The sequence below is a fragment of the Pieris brassicae genome, chromosome 9, assembly GCF_905147105.1.
Source record: "Pieris brassicae chromosome 9, ilPieBrab1.1, whole genome shotgun sequence".
Lineage (NCBI taxonomy): Eukaryota > Metazoa > Arthropoda > Insecta > Lepidoptera > Pieridae > Pieris > Pieris brassicae.
The window spans coordinates 14,145,153-14,170,935 of record NC_059673.1 but is presented as its reverse complement, the minus strand read 5'-3'; the positions used below and the strand labels follow the sequence as shown (position 1 = coordinate 14,170,935).

Below are 25,783 nucleotides of genomic sequence, written 5' to 3'. Positions count from 1 at the left end.
AATTCGTTCCAAAATGGTCTCACGTCTTCTCGAAGGTCTCGAAGTTCTTTTAACTAATAAAATATATATTATACTGTTTAAAGTATTGAATACTGCCATTGAAAGATATACTATTTGTCCTTATGCCTTAGAAATATGCCAGATATATGTATAGTGTGTGCTTAATGTGTAATGCGTAAACGAGACTAGGTCTCCCTTTACCAATAGACTTTATAATATCTATATTACAGATAATTAAAATAAAACTCAAAAATGCCAGTAAACAATATTGATCCACTTAATTGAATAATAAACCATCGAGATCCCATATATTCTATTTTAATTATTTATTTCCAGAGTCTTCTAGAAACAGAAGGGGGAGACGACTCAGCCAGTCAATCTCCATTATCAGTGCGCACGCGCCGCTACCAATTGACACCGAGACAATCGGAACGAACAATTCCTTCTATATCGTCAGTGGATATATCGCATCATAAGATATCACATTCGAAGTCTATACCATCAAAGTTTCACATCAGTGGGATAAGTATGAATCATTTTTCTCTTAATAGTTTTCTTCGATCTCCAAGCCACTGTTAATTGCGCCTATAAGAAAATTAATTGAAATAATTTTTTTACAACTTAAACGTAACGTAACATAAACGGTTTTAAAACTTTTTATAAATTTGATGACTACTTAAATGATCCTAATCCTTGGGATTGATTTGCTCCAGCTCAAACAATTTGTATGACTCAATACTTGGCGATTAAAAAGAATGGCGGAATGTTTCTTGCCAGTTCTTCTTACCCGCTGTACGCCCTTGACTTGCGAACTGGTAGTAAATGTAAATTAACAATCATTTAACTTGTTTTTGACATTCATAAGTGTACTTATTTACCTATATGAATAAAGTTAGTTTGAGTTTGAATAATTATAAAAATAATAGATTGGTTCACAAAGTTATTTAGGTTAAGTTTGCAGTTCTAAGCTCTAGGGTAAGTTTAAAAGTCATTGCATCTCTGGTTTTACCCAAACAACTGCACGTAACCACTTAACCTAAGTAAGAATTATTACTAATAAGTTACAATGTTTTCTTTTCACTCGTCCTTAATGATTTTTATATATAATATTGCTTAAAATAATAAAGACTTTATTCGAAAAAAATAAAAATTTAGCTCTTATTCTTATGATGTTATATCGAGCACCAGCTCCTCATCCTCTTGCCAAGTGGCAAAGGCCTGCCCCATTCTTCTCCAAACGCTTTCATTGCGCGCGGCCCGCTTTATATTTCCCAAAGTTTGTAAATTACGTCTCATCGATTATGTGGTCGTTCTTTAGCAATTCTCCGTACTATCAGTTAGATGTTACCCAGTCCTCTTCCATTTCAGCTTCTTAATAGTCGTTTCAATATCCCTTACCCCAGCTTTTCTTATTACGACCTTGCTCCTTTCCTTGGCGAGTTCTGAGTGTGGTAATCTCAGATACTGTTGCTTGGAAAACGTGTATAAATTATTTTGCGCGTATTACAACATACACACTATAAACCAAATCAGTATAAACTCCATGTAACGACTCCACTCACCATGCATACGAACTTTGTACGAAATTCGTTCTTGTTTACAAATTAGGATTGCTTGCACGTAGACAGTTGTTGATCATACGTAAATATGTAGGACTCGTGGATTATCTATACGTTATCATATTCTTAGTTGCTTACCAACTTTCAAACTGTAATCATGGCTAGTAAAAGACAATCACTGTATTGATGAAAAAGTTTTACTGATCAGCGCAAGAGAAACGAGAGAGAATATGAATATGAAAAAACAAAGAAAAAATGACAAAAGTAACAGATTATACGCAATTCAAATAAGATTCTTTTTTAAATACATAACTACTAACACTAGTCTGAAATAAAGTTTATGTTTTTGTAATTCTGACTTTTTTCTTCTCTCCATTTAACGACAACTCTATAACGCCATAAAATTTACAGTCCCTTCAGTATCGTTGTATAGAGTTTACACTGTATATCGTTTGGACATATTACAACTTTGTGACGACGAAGAACCTTCATCTCAAATTTAGATTCCTATAATCACAGATAGTTATACTCATGTTACGAGACGTTTGAAGCATTATATTCAAATGTTTGTATAGTGTTTATAGCCACTCATAAGGATGTCCGTGCTAATTATTATAATTGTTTTACGTTTACAGTGAACTGGTTCCGTCAAAAACCTCAACCCCAGCCCTTGGGTCGAAACGGATGTGGTTCCGGCGAGTCGCTACCCATATCCGGGAGCATGGCGTCATTGGCACGACCCTACAATATACACGTCAACCGACCTGTTCATATGAAACGACGCGTTGGATATACTCTCAATAGGTAAGAACACGTGTAACGGGTAGGAGGCTCACCTAATCTTAAGTGATACACTACCCAATAGACACTCTAAATGCCAGAGAACTCGCGGTAGCGTTGCCGGCCTAGCATGTAATTGGTAGAATTGGTTCGAAAATACTTCAGTAGACAGCGGCAAAACGTATCATAAATATCGCTCAGTTGTGGAACAACGGACGTCGAGGTGATACGGGTGGAATTTCGTATTCGTAGGTATTGATAACTCTTCAGAACACTCCCCGTGGTAAATGCGGTGGAAGATGCAGATGGATGGCTTATCTCGACGCTCACATCCAGCGGACAAAACACGGGCATACTTACCATGGGTTTTCAGATCATTTACTTAAGTACTGTAGTGCGATTACCAATATATCAGCCGACTCTCCAATCATGTAGGGGGAGGGGCAACAATCCGGGGCTCCGATTTGTAATTCGACTCCAAAAAATCATAAGGAGTGTTCAAGTATTACGTCACGCGATTTTTGGAGATTCTTGACCCCCCATGAAACACACCGTAACGTGTGAATCTCACCCCCAGTGAATCTTTATACCTAAAACTTACCATTATGTGGTGTAAAGTCCTGGAAAGTCGAAAATAATATTAACAACAACGCCTAATTCAGTCCCCGCCCCGCATCGTAACGTTTTACAAGAGGGAACCCCCCCCCCCCAAATTCGTTACGTAATACTTGAACGCTTCCATATCCATTCAGCGATTTTGAAATATAATGTCATATACTCACGGTTGTTTAATCATATTTTTACCAGGGCACGTAAACGTGTTGAAGATCGATTGAATAGATTTGGCATCAGAAAAATGGGAAAGAAGAGAGACGGCAGCATTGAAGAAACTCCTGGTGGTTGTGAGTCTCTTCCATGATGTATCAAATTTAATATGTAATAGTTTTTAGACACTTCGGTGTTTCCATATAATACGGAAAAACTTGACAATTCGAAAAAGTTGTTTTAAAAATGAAATCTTTGCGGTTTTTTTAAGGTTAGGTTAGGTTAGTATTGAAATAAAGTCGGATATTACCTCGTTCAAAATATAAAAAAGCATACTCTAATCTTGCCCATAATATATAAATATATTGTATGCTGAATAAAAGAAAGTTATTTATAACACTAAGACCTAATGGAAGAATATATTAACGATATATTTTTAACTTTTCAGACATGTCTCGTCGCGGGTCAATGGAGGGTGGTTCTGGGGGTGGTGATTCCGAAGTAGTCGTTTTAAAACGGCGACGTTTAGTGGCTGCAGCACCACTGTACGCTGGCCTGGCCAGGTTCAGCTTCATGCTGGAAGCCACTCAACCTGGAGCAACGCCTGATGCGCTGTTTATGGCTGCTCTATTGGACCTTGTATGCAAACATTTTGTCGATTTGACGGAAAAATAAATATGTTTAATCAAATTCTCTTTTGACCAAAAATTCATTAATACTAAAGCATTTAAAATTTAAAAAAAACAGTGCTGCTATTAGAAAATATCAGTATTTTCGACGAAGGCTCTACTTTATTTAACAAATTATTAAATATAATATATAATTATATTATTAAATAATATATATATAGGCAGAGAGCACTGTTGGCCTAGTGACTTCAGCGTGCGACTCTCATCCCTGAGGTCGTAGGTTCGATCCCCGGCTGTGCACCAATCGATTTTCTTTCTCGCGTTCGCTCGAACGGTGGAGGAAAACATCGTGAGGAAACCAGTTTGTCTTAGACTCAAAACGTCGACGTTTTCGACTTTTGACGGCATGCGTCAGGCATAGAAGGCTGATGACCTCCTTGCCTATTAGATTAACAAATGATCATAAAACAGATACAGAAATCTGAGGCCCATATCTAAAAAGGTTGTAGCGCTATTGATTTTTTTTAATTACACATATACAATCTCTTTTTTTAAATATACCTTATATTGTTTAGCCACACACAGTAGTAGTTGGTCGGGCAGCAATTTTATTGGAATGTGCTCAATTGGTCCACAATTGTAACAAAGGACAATGGCCGTATTGGCTTAAATCTAACTTGGGAAAAAATCCTGGTGAGTTTTGCTACCATCACTTGACCAAACCATTGTTTTTAAATAAGCATGATCTGTTTATTAGTTTAATGCCTATGTAATTAATGAAATATTTAAATTTAAATAAAACAATTGTAGAATCACTTTGAATGAGAGCATTAACTCACTAAAGTTCAAAAAATATCAAAACACCAGGAACTAACCAGCGTATACGAACAAAAACCTTATATGTACGTGTCGTGTTTTGTCTCTTAAACTCGTGCCTTTTCAACTATTTCTCGATTTAATGTTGAAAAAACTTTATTACCATGGTAACTGGCTGTACGTATGTAGTCGTTTAATGAGAAAAAATTTAAAGTCAACATATGGGATATGTTTTCAGTACTATCGGGACCTTTGCAATTGAAACGACAACGCCTGGCTGGAAAGCTTTTCTATCAATGGGCGGAAGTGAGTTTTTCCGTATTATAATAATATTGATTTATTTTACTATTAGCATATATGTCAGAGATGCCATTCGTGATATTAGAATGGCAACATCAAGCAATGCCATTCGTTTTATTAGAATGGTAACACCACGCAATCTTACGTTGTAAGTTGTCAATGCGTTAAAGTGAATTTGTCAGTCGATCGTTGAGTTCAGACGGTAGTAGCTCTCTGATCGGCGCCTGCGCCGGACGTGCGCACTGTGTTTAAATAATAAGTTATAATGTCGTATGACGGTAGTAACAATTTTGCAATTATTAATCGCTTTGAATCTGCGACATATATCTTACATCTTACATGTCCATATGATTACCTGGACATAAATATTAACAGGAAAAGTGTTTTATTCTCTGAGTCGATTGTATGTCTTTATCACTTTTAATAATAATACTGTGTATAATCTTTGATACAATATATAAATATCTACTTCGTGTGTGTTAGTAATTAAACGACTCCTTAACGGCTAGATTCAGATAAATTATATTAGTTTTTTGTGTTAATGATGTCCATACACACAACAACGTTCGTCGGGCTCTCTACTATAATTGGAATTCACTTATTTCAGGCTATTGGAAACAGACTGGAAGATATGCTAATAGAAGATAAAAAGCACTTAGACACCGTTGTCAATTTGGTGTCAGATCCAGATGGACAACGAGAATTGCTGCAACAGGACGAAGAAGAAGATTTTCTCGATGAAGGTACATTATACTTCTAAGCTACTTGGAATCTCCTCATATTTGCATTTTCATTAATAAAATTTGTAACACAATGTGATTAATAAAAACTACTTTTAATAAATCTGCCTCTTTTCACCACAGCGTAAACTTTATTCGAATGAAAGAGACAGTATTTGATATTTTGGTTGATTTACTTATATGAATATGGTTCAAACCAAAACGTTTACCCGTATTTTTAATCCGTTGACTGACTAAATGAAACATAAATTAATAATTATCTTTTTATTTATAATTTTCTCTACCAGACCTTTGACAGTACTCCCATCATAAGTTCCTTACCTTTATTTCGTTCCTTTATCATAAACAAATAAAATTTCGATTATCTCATTATAACATATTTCCATTTTCCTAAATAGCGAGTATTCGCTTACCCGGGAAAACGATAGGTGCGGAATGCCCTCGCGCTTTGAGAATGATCGCTTGCGTCCTACTATTCGAAATAACTGCGTTCCTCCGGGAAACCTATCAAAACCTGCCAAAGACCTGTCGAGCCTCCCTAAAGGAAAGAGGCCCTTGGGACCGCGTCTACAGGTACTTTTCGCTTGTACACGATTCGTTGCCCAGTAGTTGCAATATCTGTTTGTCGTGTCAATGATTATTTTCTGTTATTATTTTTTGCGAAGGTGGATGGTCAAGCGAAGACGTTTGTTGTGTAATAATAAGTGAGTTTATTATTTTTATTTCGTTAGTTTCGTACGAGTACATAATCATAATGATTTTCTTTCGAACAGGGCTCTTAGCAGTCAACACACATTATTGCCAGTCGAGTATGTTATCTAAGAAATAATGCATGTTCGCACTACGTGCATGTTTAGGCTTTCACGTTCATTTTAATAGGACCTATTTAGAATTTTAGCACATTTTATACCTTACGGCAGATTTTTACGCTTATTAGCAAGCTAATTTACGCTTAAAAAATCTGCCACTAAACGCAAATAATTATTATAATGATATAACGATTCGCATGTCGTTAAACTTAACACACGTTAACGCATTAAATAGATATGAATAACACGAATACGGACACGTTCGTAATACTTAGATGACAATAGTCTAGATGATAGCTTTGCTACATTGGCATGAGATATCAAAATTTAACGTAGGTGAAATTAGGAACGATTGTATAGTTCCAATTCTTATTAATAGTTTAATACAGGGAAGCTAACCGTCGCTGGAGTATGGCATTGTCCAGTATGGGGCATTCGCAAGCGTCTGCGCAAAGCTTACAGTCCATAGCGGGCGTTGAGACAGAGAGGAAGATATCTTTCGTTCTGCACGAACCCGAAAATGTATCTGGTGGAAGCAACGTTACTGTGAGTTGATTGACTAATGTTTTGATTATTTTTAAGTAATAATTTCATATGTATTGTGTAGATATCGCTTTTATTTTAATTAAAAAACCTTAGCTAACATATCATTATTTGAATTGTAAACAGGATAGATATACTTTATTTTTTATTAACTTAAATTTCTATTGTTTTCTGCGATCTATATCTAGCGAACCGTCGCCATTTTGCACTGACATACATGGGTTATGGCAGATCATATTAATTGAAGTTTATTTATATCAAGAAGTTTAATGCTAATTGGATAATAATATTTTTCGTTAATAATTGTCGTATGCTGTAAATGAATTAATAAAAAAATATTATACCAACATGTTTTGTCTGTCAAACCAACAATTATATTTAAAGGAATTTCAGAACCTTGACAAATTATGTACGAGCATCCTACTGGTGATCAACGTATATCACAGCAAAAATGCAAAATTAATTTAATTAATCTAAGTTTATTCCCAACAGATATACTTACTAATAAATTAACAATCTTTTTGTTAAATCTACTATTCCAGTTGGCAGAAGTAATACCAGGTGGAGTAGAAGATAAGAAGAGTCGTCTAACATCGCGTGGCAAAGCGGGCATACATCGTAGGAATACGCAACAAACGCACACTGCATATGGCTCATTTAAGAGAAGATCTATTAAGCTACGGCAGAAGGATACTCAGCCAGATGAATGTAAGTGATCTATCGTAATCATAATCTACTTTTAAGTATACCCTCTTATCGTATATATTTTTTCTTCAAAATAAGTTTATACTAACACCCAAACTGTACTTTATTTTTTACTTTTCCTATTTGATACGAACTAAAAAGCCGCTTTGTATTGAACTTTTTTTTATATATAAGATTTAAGTAATATATTTTTAATATTACATTTTATATTCGAGAATTATTTTAGGGTGAATGGTAAAAATAAAATATGTTTATTTTGGAATATAATCTATCTTCCTTTAAATTTCTAAAAAACTTTTTACTAACTACTAACTGACGTGAGACTTAAATTATCGTGATTTATGTGTCTTTTTACTTTCTATTTTTAATGTATCATCTTTTTAGTTTAGTTTGTTTTTTTTTTGTTCCTGTTTAGTTTGTCTTAATAGATGTGTATAACATGTATTTTTGCACTACTTGCCTATCTTCTGTAATTAAATAGATTTTATTTTTTTCTTTACTCACAGTGGTTGCCTGTAAGAGATCGCTCGTAAGCGATAAGGCCGCCAGTCCTTCTTTTGATTTAATTATGTTAAAAAAAAATTATATTGTAGTGTAACGAAGTGTAAATAAATAAATATATGATACAGGTATCACTTTTTCCACCTCATTAAATTTGTATCGCAGACATCTCTACTCATCGGCAAAGAAGACAGAGGGTGTAGGCCCATAAAAAAAACTCTCAGTACTCTTTTAAAAGTGGGCTCTTGTTTTAATACATGAGCTCAAGACGGGTTCCATTTCTTATAAAACAATTTTGGTTGAAAAGAACAGTACTATTTCCAGCCAACTGTATAAGTATTTTCTAACGTATACAACAATATCCTTATCTATCCGTAATGACAATATTCCGCAGAATTCTGACATTTCATAAGTGTTGCTTCTATAAAAGCTCTCCACTGAAAAAGGGAAAATTTGACCCATTTGACGGCAAAAGAAAATTAAAATTCTACGTATTTTTTTGATATTTTACCTACATAAAGGTAAACCTTAATATTTACTTACTCAAGTGACCTAATACAAAAATATTAAAAAATCAATATCACAAACAATATATCGAATTAACTTTAATTATTTTCAAGTTAATTCGATTTGTTTAGCTGGCATCACTGCCTACTAATTCCAGGTGTAGTACAAAAAAATAAAACGTTAACTGTCACGTCGCGTTTTTTACTGTTTATGACGAAAAGGGGCGTAATTATTAATCGCCGTAAAACTACTTAATGTGGAGTACCACACTTAATTAAATAGATACATTCTCTAACAAATAAAAATTATGTATAGACTTAGATGTTCAGATTCGTACTAAAATTGAAAAATGTGCCCGGCCAATAAGGTTTGTAATCTCATACATGTCAAAAAATGATAGCTGTCAGAATTCTACGGATTTAGAAATCGGAGTATAGTAAAAAAACTATTAAGTTGAATAGGCTGTCTGTCGTATCTTTATACGATTGGCTACCTCTCTAACATCTTTTAAAACTCTTCTACATAAACATTTCTTAACCATATCATATTTTACTCAATATTGAGTTTTGTAATTTTTGTTTTATTCTTTTGTATTGCATCGTAATTAATGAATCCGTCAGATTTCCTTTTTTTTTTGTATTCTATAACATTACATTCCCGTTACATTCTTTATAATGTTAACGTTAAATGTAAATAAATAAATGAAATATAAAAATAAGTATATAACACAGTTTTTATTGTGGTTTTTAGTTATAAACCGTCGTTCGGATTCAATTCAGAGTAGAAGAAAGGTTTCTTCACTTTCCGATAGAAGTGATACATCAGAAGTTTACCCTGGCACAGGTAACTAACTATACTTAATCATATTTTAAAGAAAAACGTTATTTATTATAGATATAGTCATAAATAAGATTTGAATGAGATATTGTATTGTGTATTTATAAGTTTTATCTATATTACTGTTTTAGTTACTTTCTAAACTTTGATGTTCGTGTTAGGATATATTTATTAAACATGCCATAAACAGAGCCGAAGTTGTGAATACGATTAATGAAAGCTCATCATGAAAACTAAATTTAACATCGTACTTTCTTCAAAATTTATACCAATTGCAAATCTCGATACGCAACAAAATCACTTCAAAATGGCGGCGCTTCCCCTCCACCTCTGTTCTCGCCAATTTTTTTTAATCATTAGCTATCCAGTGATAATTTAATTTCGGATGTATTTGAAACTATATCGCTTAATAATATTTCCCGATGTTATTGTTAAAGTTTTTTGGATTGCCTCGTATGATAATATATTTAAAGAGGCTTTCACGTCAAAATATTATCCACTTCATTTGCATCAATTCTATGAATGTTTACACAAACTAAACCCATAAAATGACCAAAGAATCGATATCGATAACAGTAAGTGTAAGAACAATAATCATGCTAGGTACAGTAATAATGCCAAATGAAGTAGACAGCGGCGGAGAAGAAAGCCCTGGAGTGCTCTCTGATGACCATGACCATCCCCCGGACAGTCCTGACAGCAATTCCACAGATCTGCCTGACCATAACAAGAGTTATCCTTGGCTTAAGGTATTATAATAATCATCTTAATTATAATCAAATTATTAAGATCTAAGTTTGAAGTCTTTTTAAGATTTTCTTCAGTGGAGTTTTCTAGTCCTTTTTTCAAAGGGCAAAATGCACATGGCGTACGTTTGTATTGTGTCCGTTTCGGCGGAGAATTCATAATTATTCCGGCCTAATGTATAGACCAATCCAGACAGAGAAGGCTTAGAAGAGACCCTGACCAGAGACCCCATACCATGGGGTTACAATGTATCAATATTTGTTACCGGCAGTTACAAGATTTATTCTAATATATAGACAAAGCAATAAGAACGTTGTACGGTTCCTGGGTCATCGTGGTGCTTTAAATAATAGAGGTTTCTTCGTTTACTCTATATTAACCACTCGCTTATTACAATAGAATATGAGCGAAATAATGACGTGCTTATTGCTATGTACCGAAAGAATGCAATTTTGACAGTCAAATAGAGTGCCTACGTCTGGCTATACTCTCAGGTCGTAACTCCGACGATTTAGGAAACGTCAAGCGTATAAGTGATCAAAATGTACAGCCATGGCACGTGCATACATAGGAAATCGTCAAGCTTATAAGTGATCAAAATGTATAGCCATGGCACCTGCATACATAGGAAATCGTCAAGCTTATAAGTGATCAAAATGTACAGCCATGGCACGTGCATACATAGGAAATCGTCAAGCTTATAAGTGATCAAAATGTACAGCCATGGCACGTGCATACATAGGAAATCGTCAAGCTTAAGAGCGAGCAAAATGTACAGCCATGGCACGTGCATACATATGAAATCGTCAAGCTTATAAGTGATCAAAATGTACAGCCATGGCACGTGCATACATAGGAAATCGTCAAGCTTAAGAGCGAGCAAAATGTACAGCCTTGGCACGTACATACATAGAAAATCGTCACGCTTGTAGATGAGCAAAATGTACGAACCTTAGCACGTACATAGGGATCATCAAGCTTATAAAACTAAGAAAGGCTGAGTGAGCAAAATGTACAGCCTTGGCTCGTACAAACGTAAATATATTTTACGATTTAAATTTACAATTCGGCTTGTATTGTGCTTTTAGGTTATGGTGAAGTTTCTGAATTCATTCAATTATGTCTGCTGCCATCAAAATTTCTGCCATCCGTACTGCTTCCGACGGAATATGCGCGCTACTGAGCGTCTCGCCAAATCTGTGCGCAAGGTATTATTTTTCCAATATTATTTGTTTTATTTGTGAAATCTCGTCTATTTATTATCATTTGTTGGTCGCAAAATATGTAACTAATATTATGAACTTTAACAGTGGTAACTATTTAATGTAATAAACGTTTCAACTTTTTTAATTTCTTAAAAAATAATTATTTTTATAATAATGCAGAATGTTAACTAAATAAATGTATAGATATATGGTGAGAAGTTTGGGCCCGAAGTGAACACAGCTAGTAGTGAAGAAGGCTCGATGGGGACTCGAAGGGGAAGGCGATCTCGGAAACCTTCAGAGCACTCCACAGATAGGTAGGGATAGGTTAAATAAATTAATAACAAATATATAAAAAAATACTCATTTTGCAAATGTTTTCTCTCTTGTAACGATTAACGTACAAAATTAACGAATCAATACAAATTTGTAACGATATCACCTGTATTTTTACGGGTTTCCTGATTTTTAAGGTTCATCTATATACCTATATATATGTATATTTATACTATATATTTGATAAAAAAATATTATTAAACTTTTAAGAAATGAGAATTTCTACATCGGATGCTATGAATAGGTAATCCTTCCAATCTTCAAAGTAAAAGTTAGTTTGATAAAATAATGAAATAGAATATAATTATTTTCCAAATTACACTTAAAACTAGAAACTCAATTGTTTTAATAGATTTTTTAGTCTTATATCAGAAATACAAAATATGTACATTACAGTTACTGTATTTCTTAGTCTACAATAACCGATTCTGTGTGCCTACTGGGAAGGACACACCCCCCCCCCCCCCTATTGTCCTCCATTTTTTCTTATTGTATACAAATATCATCCAGGTATTGGTCTTTTTGAGATGACAGACCTATAAATCTTTATTGTACTTTTTTCTAGGATCGATCGCTCCGTACTAGAAAGCGTGGGTATAGCATACCGTGCGGCGGGTGTAAAGCACACAGTGCCAAATACAGACACGCCGCCTGTCCACAAACCTGCGACAATTATATATCCACCTACGGAGACACCATCTATACTTAAATATCTAAAAGCACAGGTACGTTCATAACACGTACGTGCGTACGTATACGTATTTTAGAAACGTAGTCTTGACCAGTAATTATATAATTTAAAAATATATTTTATTAACAAATGCAGTTACACTGGGGATTTTCATGAGGCTTATGGCACCAGAGGGAAAAGATTGAAAACAATAATTAGCAACTTTGCTTTAGTCAGAATCAATTTCTATATTGTTTACACATACAAATTATATCACAGGTACGAGACGCATACCACACGCCACTAGCAATGCTAGTGAAAGGCGCGACGATAATGAACGAAGACATATTCGCGGAGAGCGCACCAGTCGCCTGGCAATTGCTCCTTGAGGCCGATCGGGAGCTCAGCTCGTGTGCGGCTGCCTTATTCATATTGGCAGCTGTAAAGGCACCACATGCAGCGTCACAAATTATGCACAATGATTTGAAGCATACGGAACCGGCTGTTCGGTATGGAAAATATCTTACTTCGATTTCTTCTACCGTAATTTTAGAATAGACTGGTGAAATGGAAAGTTGCCTATGTTTATTGAATTCAATTAGTTTTGGTTAAAGTCACTATTTAAAAAAATTGCATTGTACAGTAATTCTTGTGACAAATTGTGACGATTTTTTTATTGTTTAGTGTAAGGTTCTGAGTTGAGATTCTGGAAGACAATAAATTCCTGAAAAAATATTTTTTCTCCTAAATTTATGCCTCTATAGAGTTCTTCTAAATTAACTTAAATTCTTAAATTCCAAGTGACTTCAGCGTGTGACTCTCATTACTGAGGTCATAGGTTTGATCCCTCTTTGTCAAGCAATGGACTCGCTGTCTATTTGCTTATTAAACACTCTTGTAAGAACCGACATACATATCTCAAATCAAAAAAAATGGACATCAAAGAAACCCGTGCAAACTAAAGCGGGCCCGTTTGGGATTTTATCGCCACTAGATTAATATTTATATATTTAAATAATATTTTTAGCACCAGACTTTACTGTTAGTACTAAAACTTGATGGGTAAAGAATTTTAGCGCGTAAAAGCATTTTATAAATATATTGTATTACAGAATCAACGCAATACTAAGATTTCAAGTTATGTGGAAGCTGCGATACCAAGTGTGGCCTCGTATGGAGGAAGGAGCCTCGATGACGTTCAAAGTGCCCCCTCCAGGAATAGAATTCACACTACCCTCACCAAAGATTGGTATTGAATCATTGGCTGTAGTCGATCCACCGTGGAGTCCACAAGTAAAGGATAAAGATATGGAAATGACTTTGAATCAGGAAAGACATGTAAGTTCCAATCAAACTCAAGTCTTGTCTTAAGATATCTCGATATGCTCGCACAATTTTAATTATTTGTTGGAATTGTTACATTACCGGTAGAGGCGCTGGTGTAGATTAGTTTTTAAAGCGTGTAATTCGCCTGTGTTGGAAAAGTTTTCTGTATGCATAACGCGGTTGTATAATAAACTAAGCTCATTTCTTTGTAATTGTCCAAACTGTACATACCAAAGTATTCGTTGTTCTATACTACAACGCCTCAAACAACAAAAAGTTTCACCAAAATGTAGCTGTTTTCAGTATAAAATAGATATATTTTCATTGCAGCGCTCACTTGTAACAGCGACTAAAACACGCAAAAAGCAACAGACAGAAGCGATCAAAAAGGCCTTACAGCAAAGAGATGATAAGAAGAAGGCAGAAAGAGAAAGTTTTCTTATCACAACAATACCAATAACGCGACAAGCCGCTAGGGAACCAGCTTTAGACCACGTGGCCGATGACCATGTTGAACGTAAGTTTGGAACGAAATAGATTTATTGTTCATTTACTTGACTTCTTTGATGCATCGAGCCATTTAAACGTCAAATGTATTTAATAATCAACATCGTCACAGTTCTTTAGGACAAAAAATACTCTCTAAAGCTATAACTAATGTATGAAAGGCACCTTGTTATTATTTGTTAATTGTAAATGTTAATTCAAGTTTCCAACCAAACTTATAACAACCAAAAATATTTTTTTTTATATACATGTGTCTATACTACGACATCATGGAACATTACGATCTAGCCTAACTTAAGACTAATAAGTAATTTAAGTCTAACCTAATTTACTAAAAAGGATTGTTATCATAAGTTAGTGTCCAATAACACTACTTATAGTCTCTATTTAAGGGAAAACACTCTGTTCTATAACAACCAAAAATCTAACATCAACAACTTATATGTATAAAAATAAAATATATAAAAATAATTACAAAACATTTACAAATTATTTTAGCGCCAGCTGACGAAGAAGCTACTGAAGTCCGTGGATCCCATCACACTCAAGTTGCATCTGCCTTGTTTCCTTCTGTTCTGTGCTCCGCTGTGGCTGAAATCATATCGCTTTTAGATGATGCAGCTGTCTCCAGAGACGGGTGTTCTGTATATGAAGTCGCTTATCAGGTTCGTTTAGAATAAATATTCTAATTATCCATAGATTATGGAAACATACTTCAAATTCAAGCCGATTTTCTAGCATTAGACGCGATGACGCATCTAAACATTTTTTTATATAAAGTAATTGTTGTCCTATACCAACTTATATTTTTTCTTTCAAGCGTAACTAACATTTATATAAAGAAACCGTTATTACGTGAGAAAAAAGTGTAAAGGCAGGCGTAACGTTCACATACGCAGTTTTACGTACACGCGCATAAATTACATAGAAAAACTTTAAATCGCAGGTTATATGGGGTTGTCTAGTGGAAGATTCAGCATTATTCCTTCGGCACGTACTAGAAAGATTAACACGCGATCATCAAGATGAGATGTTCAAATTACTTCGACACCTCATTCGCTTCATACCAAGACTGCCTCAACAGGCCGCTTTTGCGTTGTATAACTACATTATCGGTTATGTAATGTTCTACGTGAGGACACCTCATGAAGATGGCCAGAGATTGATTGGGGCTGCAATGTCCATTTTATGGATGGTAAGCTTATATTCTAGAAAATATAACGTACGAAATATAACCATTTTTGAAACTTCGCCTTGATTTTAGGGTATTTTTTATGTCTGTAATTTTTGGTGCAAGTAAAGAAATAAATAAATTGTCTCTTTAAAAAGTAGTTTTACGGGACAATATAATGTTTAAAGTACTATAAATATTAATTAGTTAAAGAATGTAGAAATTATTTTTGCACTCTAAATATGTATGTTTAAAATGTACTTATTGCAGTTAAACTATTTCAGGTGGTTCATAGTGTTCACGGCATTATGTTTAAGGATTTGAAGCAAATATTACGTAAAGAGCAATGCGATGCGTCCATTCTACTGACGGCTAATGTTCCAGCAGCTAAGAAGATTATTGTTCATGGCCCAGGTATATAATTTAAATTCGTATATATATGTTGATTATTTGATTTCAGATTACTTGGGATTTTATATATCTTATATTTTTCTAGTTGACAACGAAGGTACCATCCCATCTCAGTTCCCGGTACAGGAAGATACACAGTTTTGTCAAATTCTTCGTGAGTCACTTGACTACTTTGGAATACCAGAAAAACAACATGATGAATATTTTCTAGTTGATTTTAAAACACGTAAGTTTTTGTGAAATCGTTATAATAGGTTGATTAGAAATTGAATATAAAATTTGAGCGTGAATCTTCTAGTTACAGACTTTTAAGATTTTAATTTTATTATATACGAAAATTAATGTGCAACAAACACCGAACGTTCCAAACGTACCTACATATTTTATATACTATTTAAATTTGATTTAAACTATTTTATAGAAACTCGCCAAAATGCATATTATGTGTACGATTCTGGATGGCTCGAAGGACCAAAATATACGGTTCCTGGGACATCGGGGTGCTTTAAATAATAGAGGTTTCTTGGTTTACTCTATATTAACCAGTCGCGTATTACAATAGAATATGAGCAAAATATGCAATTTTAACAGTCATAGAGACTGCCTACGTCTGGCTATGCTCTCGGGGCGTAACTTCGACGATTTACACTTAAATCACTATATATATATATATATGTGATCAAAATGTATAGCCTTGGCTCGTACATTATGTTTATTTCCTCGAAACTTCCAAGAGCTTTTATTGTTTTAGGTCAAATTCATAATCCGCAAAGTTACGTACGTGACCACTACTTCTTCAAACGTTCCCAGTATCCACAACTGGGTCTGGTCCACATGGAACCGGAGGAAGCTTTCCACAAATTGCAGCATCAGGAACTATTGCATAAATTCGTTGAAATCGGCAAAGTTTTACTCGCTTGGGCGATATTGAAGAATGTTGACATGGTTAAGATAATTTCCTACTAGTTTTTATTGGTCTAATAGTTTTATATAATTTTTTTATCTCCATTATCAAAATTTAGATCTTATTGTTAGTGCGTGGATAAATTTTTTTGTTTTGATTGATTTATCTAACAATGTTGCCAAGCTATTTTTTTTTTTACTTTAAATTATAACAACACAGTATAATCATTACAAATTTTTATTTACTTATTGTATCCTTATACTTATAGTAATAAATAGGAATTTATAAATATACTTAACGGATTCGTTGTAGATATATATATAACTCACTCGATACGATTTCTTCCTATTTTCAGGTAGTCCAACGTGTAGTATTTCTTCACGATGAATTAATGAAACTACCCTCATTTCCTCGTAAAGCTTTGGAAGCTGACTTAGCGTTGTATAGCCGAGGTCCTCTCGGTTCCACTCTACTTGGATTGGATGTATTGCATAAATTCATGTAAGTTTAATAACAAATCTTACCATTAAGAAGAGTTTTTGTAGATAATAAATAATTAAGTCTAATGGGTAATGTATGTACTAAGGATAATTTTTGGTATGCAAGAAAGTGACACAAAAATGTCCTTCAAAAGGTATTCGAACACTGAAATAAATAAAACAATATAGCATTATTTCAATTGTTTTTTTTAACAAAAAGGAAAGCTTCTTTATGTCTGTAGATATTACAGATAATAAAAAATAAAAAAAATATTTCTTTACCCTATGAATTTCTTAAGTCTATTGTTATATTCTAGGTGGGTGCGCATGATCGCTCGAATGTTCGAAGCAATGGCGGGCAATTTCACATCTTCGAGGGACATACATTTATTCCTAAACGTACTCAACGGAGCTCTTATGCTACATAGCGAAGACTCTCTGATATTAAGATACGTAATAGCGACGTACGTAAACGCGGCGTTCAACTTTAAGAATATATTTTCGACAAATGGGTAAGAATTCGGACCTGTTGCTTAGCCTTACATAAAACCAATAAATTGAGTTTAAGGAATTTCTTTAAAATAATTGTATGTTCGCTACAACTTTTTTAGGTCTGGGCCTCAGATATCTATTTGTTTCATGATCATTTGTTAACTTAATAGGCAAGTAGGTGATCAGCCTTCTGTGCCTTACGCACGCCGTCGACTTTTCGGATCTAACGCAAGTCATTTTCCTCACAATGTTTTCCTTCACCGTTCGAGCGATTTTTAAATGCGCACATAGAAATTCCATTGGTGCACAGCCGGGGATCGAACCTACAATCGCAGGGATGATAATCGCACGCTGAAGCCACTAACACACTGCTTTTATGTTTGATAGTTGTTTTATTATTTCGTATTCATTCGTGCTCGTAACCTAACGTTCATGTATACGTACTACGTCGGAATTACTGTACTAATATATTTTAAATGACTCCATTTGTATTTAGGAGATTTTAATTTCGATTCGATTTTGATTTCGATCACCGAAGAATATCGATTGTGTGGCAAAGTATAGAAGACAGTCTGATCAGTTCGAAAAATTGTTTGTATTTTGTTGTTTTTTCGAGTACTGTCTTTTTATATGATTAAATAGGACAGATCTTATTGACCATTTTACAATGTCCCGATTTACGTAATGTTACGATAACTTTCACAGCCTCGAATTTAACTTTGAATTCGTTCCAGCTATCTCCTCATAATGCCAACATTACTCCAAATATATTCTAACTTCCAAACCAACAAGTTGGTGACAACAACCATCGAATACGCTGTCAAACAATTCTATTTGTTGAATAGAAAACCATTTATTTTGCAAATGTTTGGATCCGTTTCGGCGATTTTGGATACAGACGAGGAAGCCGCCTATGGTGATGCTAGTAAGGTATGTTTAAATATTATTATAGTAATATATTAATATTACTATCCTGTATTCTAAAAGCATTGTGACGCTATAAAGAAAGCTTTTTTTTAACTTATCGCATAATTGGCATATGACATTTCGAGTGATGCCATCTGTTAAGAGACTGCTATCAGCTTGACAGATAAAAAAATTTTTCGTAAACAAATATTGCCATATAAAAGTCATTTATTGTCACGAAATTAAAAAAGACAATAAAATTATTTTGTCGCTTCATTCGGTTTTCTGTTCGTTGTTCTAAAGTTTCTTAATAAATTAACTTATAGGTTCAATCAAGCTGCCTATTTAACCTGCTACTGAGCTTGGAGACACCGTCGCCTGACCCCTTACACATAGCTGAATTAATCAAGGAGGAAAAGCCACTGAAACCCATAGATTTCTGCTATCGTGATGAAGAGGAAATGGTCAATGTATTGGATTGCATTAGTCTTTGTGTAATGGTCGTGTCGTATTCTGCTGAGAGTATGAGAGGATATCAAATGCTTGTATGTATTTGTTCTGTGTAACATAAACAGACATTAAATACTTTTTGTATTAATAGGTACACGTAAAAAAACCGAGTTCGTTTCAAACTATTTATTTTTAACCAGATATTTTTTTGTTATAAATAAGATAAAAATTAATAAAAAATAAAGGTTTAGGATTTAATTTTATAAAAAACTTAGGAACTCTCGGCACATTGATATGTACTATACACTTATAGGCAGACATAACATACACGAAGAGAAAAAAAACATAAATTATTAAGACATTGATTTCAAAGTGTGAGGTACACGATATTTAAATTTAGTTACAAGGTTAGGTTCGTCGATTGGGGCAATTAATTTTCTACGATTCTCCAATGACAAAATCTTTAAGTGGTCTAGCCTGATTTCGTATGCGGGCTACTGTTGAGAGTACCTACAGTTCTTTCATATCCACTAACGGCTTCAAATTAAGCTCATGGTAATTGCTATATATGAATGACTACCTCTTATGACCCATATTTTAGATTATTCTAGAAGCCATTTTACCATGTTATGTGAAGCAAATACAACTCCCAACATATAACAGAGAAGGAAAGACTGAGAAAGAGATCATACAACAGTTGGCGATCGCTATCAAAACATTGGTTAACAACTGCGAGGGACTCTCCAAGTAAGTACAAGAACCCCTCATACCCTCCTCCCCTATCACAACCCCCCCCCCCCACGCGCTACTTTTACAACCCATTTTCATATTACGCAATTTCAGACCCTCGTATAACACGGGTATTGCACACGTTATATTTCTATACTGTGACATTTATAATGATTTCAAACATATTGTTTTCAAAACATAGTTTTTTTAATGTTTGATTTGAAGCTGAGAAAAATTAAAAGTGAATCATTTTATGTTATGCGAAAATACTCCTACAACGCGTTTCCTATACCGCGGAACCAAAGGAAATTAGACACACGCCACGAGTTATAGTAGGGATTACTGTATAGAAAGTCAGCTTACAACAATTTTATTATTGCTTTATATATATAAAATAAAAGTACAAAAAGCACCAGACTGAGGGGTTTAACCTTGGTGCCTGAAGGGCTACACCATAGTACTAATTTTAAATTCCTTATAAAACCGAAAAAAAAGTTTTTATACCTTGTACATAATATTACATGTATCGAAATTTATGGAGCCAATAAAAGACATCCTAAAAATACTTTTTAAGTGTAAGTTAAAGTGACTTATCGTGTCGCTTGATTGTGATTGGTCGAGAGACTAAATGAACCGACCATCGTTTCGCGTTTCTCAGAGTAAACTAAGTTACCCTTGAACCGGCGTTTTGAAAATAATCTAAATCTAAGCTAAACAATGTTATATAAATTATTGTTAATATGTCCTTGTTTTATTTTTTTCAAACAATTAGATTTTCTGCTATCGAAGTGTTTTTAAATGCATACTATGTGTTCTGCATATACAGATCATACAACGGCCCATACAGAACCTCCCCAGAGCACAAAGGCTCATCCCAAAGAGGTTGTCCTAGAACCGCGGCCACTCCTTTCATGACACTTGACATTCTGGATGACGAGTCTCACTCCCGATATGTCAGTGATCATTCCCGACTTCCCCCGGTCGCAGATTATACCGGCGCTGAAGACAGCGAGGTGAGTAAACTTTACCCTTATAGCAGAATTTTTATAAATTATTTAAGAAGAGTATTTTCATGGCTATGGCATGGATCAGAGGTTAGAAATTAATATAATGTTAAAATACCTTTTTTTTTTAATTTGCCCACTAATTACTATTTCAACAAATATTATTAGACCTTTATATAAAGGTAATCGTCACAAACATGTTGATTTAGAGAACACAACATTTGCTTTTTAGTTTCGTTGATAATCGAACCCAAGTCTTCCGTTATACTTACGTAAAGTATGTTGCTTCTTCACGCACAAAATTTGACCAAAAACTTTTATTAAATCTTCCTGTTATTACAGTTGGTTCGTGCCGAATATCGACGACCTCGAGATGTTCTGTTGTCTCTGGTCGGCGACTTCATAGGCCGGGCCAGCACGCGACTCATAGAACTAAACGGTTCTAAGGCCAGTGGTGGCAGCGAAGGGAAGCCAGTGGAACTATTGGATTCTAAATCTCATGCTGTGAGTATTAAAATGTATTTTCAATATAAACAGTGTTTAAAGTACTTCTTAGATATGACTATATAAGATAGAGCTATCGGTAGTTTTTAAAAATGCAACTATTTAAAACTATTCAAGTGATTTCAAACAATTTCTTTTTCAACAATTCAGTCTTAGTAAACCAAACTGAAAAACTTAACTGGGGCCTATAAAGTTCTCCTTTTCTATTGGCGAGCGCGTTGCCAGTCTATTAAACTGGACAGATAAAATTTTCTACAAAATACATATTTTCTTAAGAATTTTGACGAACAAACAAAAGTGTTTTTTTAACTTCATTTTACATTATAGCGTCTGGCAGAAATAGCCCACTCATTACTCAAGGTATCCCCATACGACCCCGAGTCCATGGGCTGTCGTGGTCTCCAACGGTACATGATGCAAGTGCTACCAGCAGCTGACTGGGCCGATGACGCCTTAAGACCAGCCCTTATCATGATATTGAGGCGATTGGATAAAGTCTTCTTGAAAATCGCTAAGAAACCTAGTATACGGGTGAGATCATTTTCTAATATTGTCTTAAAACAGAATTCCTTAGAGTCCTTCAAGAAAATATTGTACCAAGTCTTAAAAGGCCGGCGACGGACTTCTGACAATGTGAGTGTCCGTGAGCGGTGGTATCGGCGAGTCTTCTGCCCGTTTGCATCCTATTACAGAAAAAAAATGTGTGCGTGTATTAGTGTACACACGTAAGAAGTGAAACTTCATTATGAACTTATTTTTCGAAAAATGATCTAGATATATGCAACTTTACAGAAATTAGTTAATAAAGTTAAATAAGATAAAGTTTAACAAAACGCTTTTACTATCATAGACATGAATACAAATAATACAATTATTTAATTTTACCTTATTAGTACTAAAATTAAATGCAGAATTTCATTGATTTTAATAGATTTATTACTAGCATTGTTATCGTTATTATATATTTTTGTTATTAATGGCTTTGAATCTTTTCGAATCAACCGTGGTAAGGACAAGAAAAACATGGCACGTAACGGAAAAATGTGACGCGTAACCGAAAAATTTGACGGTAATTTTTTTCCAAGTGACTTAGTGCATATCTCTTGCTTAATGTTTTCTTAACGAATTTGTATATTTTCTTACTCAGATAAAGAGGTAATTCCATATAAAAAAAATCCACCCCAAATGGGTAACAAAATGTTACTTTTAAACGTTATTTTAAATATCTATGTCATATCAAAGAAACAAGACACTTAAAGTTATTTAACAAGGACGTCTCGCAATTAAATTAATTTTTTATATATTCATGGTTTTATGAATTTGTAGAAAATTATAAAAATCAGCAGCTTTTTTAAGTTCTTAATCGATTTTATATCAACAAAACTAAGCATACTTGGTATTTGATTGTTTTGTTATTTCATAACATTCTAGAGAAACACCGATTGGGATTCGGCAGCTGTGTTACTGAAAGGTGTTTACGAAACGATGATACGATGTCCCTACATTATGCATTGGCAGCAGATAAAGACACTCCTAAATACTGTTCAGGTTAAAAAGTTTATATTTTCTCATATTTATTATTTGTAATTCGACGTATTCAATGTATGAAAATCTACTAAAAGATATAGTTCTTCGTCTTGCATTTTTGATAGAAAATGACATAGAAAAGATGATATTTCATTTGATAAATTGTTGATGTTGCATTTTTAATTTGAAAAAAAAGTTTTAAAATATTGCATAATGCAATGGGAGTTTAAATTATCACAGATAGTCATGTCATCCCTATTATCTCCTGACTCTGTATATGTGTCTTAAGTGATTTATAATATCAACAAAATCTATACTTTCAAATATATTTTTTGTATTTATACTATGTCCCAACGTTATGTGTGCTTCTTTGTCAGTATTATAGTAGTACTGTTTTCGCTAAAGTACTCTTTCGTCTCTTTCTGCCAAATTGTTTACGTCGTGAGGAAAAGAGAAGATAAGTACTTTATTGAAAACGGTCCAATTGGATATTTTTTATAAAGAGATTATTTCAATGATTTTAGAGAAACCAAAAAATCTTACTTAATAAGATCTTAAGTAAATATATATATATATAGAAAATTCTTTTGTTGATTATACCGTGATCAGTGAAAATTCAATTTCAGGCGTTGATAGTATCAGAAAACAATACGGGAGAGAATCTTTCGTCAGCCACGGCGGCCCTGATGTCCCAACCGCCGCCGCCGCATTTCTGCAGTACTGTTGTACGACTGATCGCATTGCAAGTTATCAATACTGGGGTATGTACTTATAAATCATGTAGTACGGAAGCTTATTTCCTCAAAAATTTTTCTAGGAATTTTCTGTCGAAGGAATAACTATATCATTACTTAAATAATTAAAGCCTAAACGTTACTTACAAAAAAAAACAAATAATTGGTAAGAAAAACAATGGTTTAGCAACCAATTTTATCATGAGGTCTTCTGATATATTTTAGAGCGGAATCTCTATCTGCCCATATCTTCACTTTTACTTTTGCTTGCTCTTGGATATCATTATAATACATATTTTGTCTCTTTTTTGTTTCTTATTTATTATATCCAGTTCCATTTTATTTTCTTGATTCTTATATAATTTCATTTACTTTTATTATTATGTATTCTTCCGTATTATGTAGTCGTCGTCACTCCATAATTTATTATTGTATCTATTTTTTTTATTGTATCTGGCTAAGTTTAGCACTAATAAGTTAGATATGGGAGTACGCTTGTGTTAACACATATTAATACTTAAAACAAATTCAATAAACCTCTTACAACGCTTCTTTGATTTTCGACAAACAAAATCAAAATAATTGTAGTCTCTTTATATAACATTATATTTAAAAGAGCCATTGTTGGCTATTGTTAGATATTCCGTCAAGTTTTTGTAAAATTTATGAATATTGACGTTTTATTGATTATATAATTATTGCAGGATAGTTACTCGTTGGAACAAATGTGCGGCGGTAGCGCAATATTTCAATCAGCGGAAAAGACTGAGAATATGCTTATGAATTTATTCATGCCTCTTTGCTTGCGAGTCGGAAGTGGAAGGAAAGGTAATAATATTTATAATTTATTAATATTAGTTAAGATTTTAATAAGAATAACAAATGATCCTAGCCAATGTTTTTATTCGGTCAACAAGTAATCGGCTGTTACCACTATCGGTTGACCACATATGAGTAGTCCCTTCAATGTCGTTATAGTTTTTGACTGTATTATTAATTTTAAATTATGCGGGTAGTTGAAAGATTTTCGACTGTACCTACCGTGCCGAAGATATATTCAAAGCAAGCATTCCATTTCAAGCATTGGAATAGAAAAATAACAAGTTATATTTTATTTTCAGATGTCCCACCCCTTCGTCAATCAGACGTCAGCTATATTGTATCTGTGGTGCTCAATGCACTGTGTCCCCCTGCTCCGCCAGGGCAGTTGGCAGCTGTCAATGCCAAGTTCAACGCGGCTGATGCACGTGTCAACTCACTGACGTTTACCGGAAGTCGCGACACAAGGAATACGACAAGGCTGTCTAATCAACTTTATCGTATTGCTTTTCTCGGTATGAGTTTCCTTTCTACTTAATACATTTTCAGCAATTTCAAATTAATATTGAATGTTATACAATTTATTTATAAATGTTTTGTTTAAATATGTAATATTTGCCATTTAAAAGTGTTGCCTATTTTCTAAATTATTTAAATAATAGTACAACGGTAGTAATTACAAATAATACAATTATTTCATTTTACCTTATCTACTACTAAGATTATTATATTTCAGAATTTCATTAATTGTAATCGAATTATTACTGTCATTGTTATCGTTATTATTATATATTTTTATTATTAATGGCTTCGAATTAACTGTGGTAGGGACAAGAAAAAGATAATTGTGACGCGTAACTGAAAATATGACGGATTTTTTGTCAACGCCGATAAAGAAGTTTGTTTCACTTCAATAAAAAATATGTTCTGTGATTTGCCACATTCAATATTACATACATGTTCACAACACTTCAAAGATAACAAAATAAATTATAACAATATAACTAGAAATAGTTGCCACGCGTTTTTGTCTTCTAGGTAGTCGTTAACCTTTACACATTAACGGATTGAATCTGTTTAAAGGCAGTTATATTATACTAGGAATCATGTTATAGCAGCGTATACTTAGGCCCGTAAATATAGTATTTATTTTCTGCAACCTGTTAGATGGCTGGAAAAGTTTTCCCTTATTTCTTGTATTCCTATTGTGAATCTGTTCTTTAAAAGAGAACTAATATTAATACGCACAAAACCGTTACAGTTGTAGATATATTGGGAAGGTACCGTCAATCAAAATATTGATTTCCTTTTCTAAGCCTGGTTTCAAACAATAAATTAAATATACGTGCTATTATGACGTTTTTGGAAGCT

At 33.8% G+C, this 25,783-nt stretch overlaps 1 protein-coding gene across 10 annotated transcripts in view; it reads left to right on the top strand.

Moving 5' to 3' along the window:
• Nucleotides 1-25,783, top strand: part of LOC123714722 (protein unc-80 homolog) — a 50,191-nt gene that overhangs the window by 14,671 nt on the left and 9,737 nt on the right. For 7 of the 10 annotated variants that reach the window (XM_045669145.1, XM_045669144.1, XM_045669146.1 and 4 more), the window contains 37 exons: nucleotides 337-526; nucleotides 2,195-2,363; nucleotides 3,147-3,241; nucleotides 3,553-3,743; nucleotides 4,309-4,426; nucleotides 4,788-4,855; nucleotides 5,457-5,592; nucleotides 5,988-6,162; nucleotides 6,255-6,293; nucleotides 6,363-6,398; nucleotides 6,788-6,944; nucleotides 7,484-7,649; nucleotides 9,405-9,497; nucleotides 10,095-10,240; nucleotides 11,327-11,446; nucleotides 11,648-11,760; nucleotides 12,345-12,504; nucleotides 12,729-12,958; nucleotides 13,562-13,787; nucleotides 14,106-14,292; nucleotides 14,781-14,947; nucleotides 15,229-15,477; nucleotides 15,738-15,867; nucleotides 15,950-16,090; nucleotides 16,616-16,809; nucleotides 17,124-17,269; nucleotides 17,565-17,759; nucleotides 18,474-18,669; nucleotides 18,972-19,190; nucleotides 19,697-19,842; nucleotides 20,651-20,837; nucleotides 21,171-21,332; nucleotides 21,660-21,863; nucleotides 22,764-22,880; nucleotides 23,486-23,620; nucleotides 24,298-24,421; nucleotides 24,715-24,927. In XM_045669145.1, coding sequence (XP_045525101.1) covers nucleotides 337-526; nucleotides 2,195-2,363; nucleotides 3,147-3,241; nucleotides 3,553-3,743; nucleotides 4,309-4,426; nucleotides 4,788-4,855; nucleotides 5,457-5,592; nucleotides 5,988-6,162; nucleotides 6,255-6,293; nucleotides 6,363-6,398; nucleotides 6,788-6,944; nucleotides 7,484-7,649; nucleotides 9,405-9,497; nucleotides 10,095-10,240; nucleotides 11,327-11,446; nucleotides 11,648-11,760; nucleotides 12,345-12,504; nucleotides 12,729-12,958; nucleotides 13,562-13,787; nucleotides 14,106-14,292; nucleotides 14,781-14,947; nucleotides 15,229-15,477; nucleotides 15,738-15,867; nucleotides 15,950-16,090; nucleotides 16,616-16,809; nucleotides 17,124-17,269; nucleotides 17,565-17,759; nucleotides 18,474-18,669; nucleotides 18,972-19,190; nucleotides 19,697-19,842; nucleotides 20,651-20,837; nucleotides 21,171-21,332; nucleotides 21,660-21,863; nucleotides 22,764-22,880; nucleotides 23,486-23,620; nucleotides 24,298-24,421; nucleotides 24,715-24,927 — 5,740 coding nt within the window. The remainder of the gene's footprint in view (nucleotides 1-336; nucleotides 527-2,194; nucleotides 2,364-3,146; nucleotides 3,242-3,552; nucleotides 3,744-4,308; nucleotides 4,427-4,787; nucleotides 4,856-5,456; nucleotides 5,593-5,987; nucleotides 6,163-6,254; nucleotides 6,294-6,362; nucleotides 6,399-6,787; nucleotides 6,945-7,483; nucleotides 7,650-9,404; nucleotides 9,498-10,094; nucleotides 10,241-11,326; nucleotides 11,447-11,647; nucleotides 11,761-12,344; nucleotides 12,505-12,728; nucleotides 12,959-13,561; nucleotides 13,788-14,105; nucleotides 14,293-14,780; nucleotides 14,948-15,228; nucleotides 15,478-15,737; nucleotides 15,868-15,949; nucleotides 16,091-16,615; nucleotides 16,810-17,123; nucleotides 17,270-17,564; nucleotides 17,760-18,473; nucleotides 18,670-18,971; nucleotides 19,191-19,696; nucleotides 19,843-20,650; nucleotides 20,838-21,170; nucleotides 21,333-21,659; nucleotides 21,864-22,763; nucleotides 22,881-23,485; nucleotides 23,621-24,297; nucleotides 24,422-24,714; nucleotides 24,928-25,783) is intronic. The other 3 variants (XM_045669148.1, XM_045669147.1, XM_045669149.1) reach the window with 3 other exon arrangements.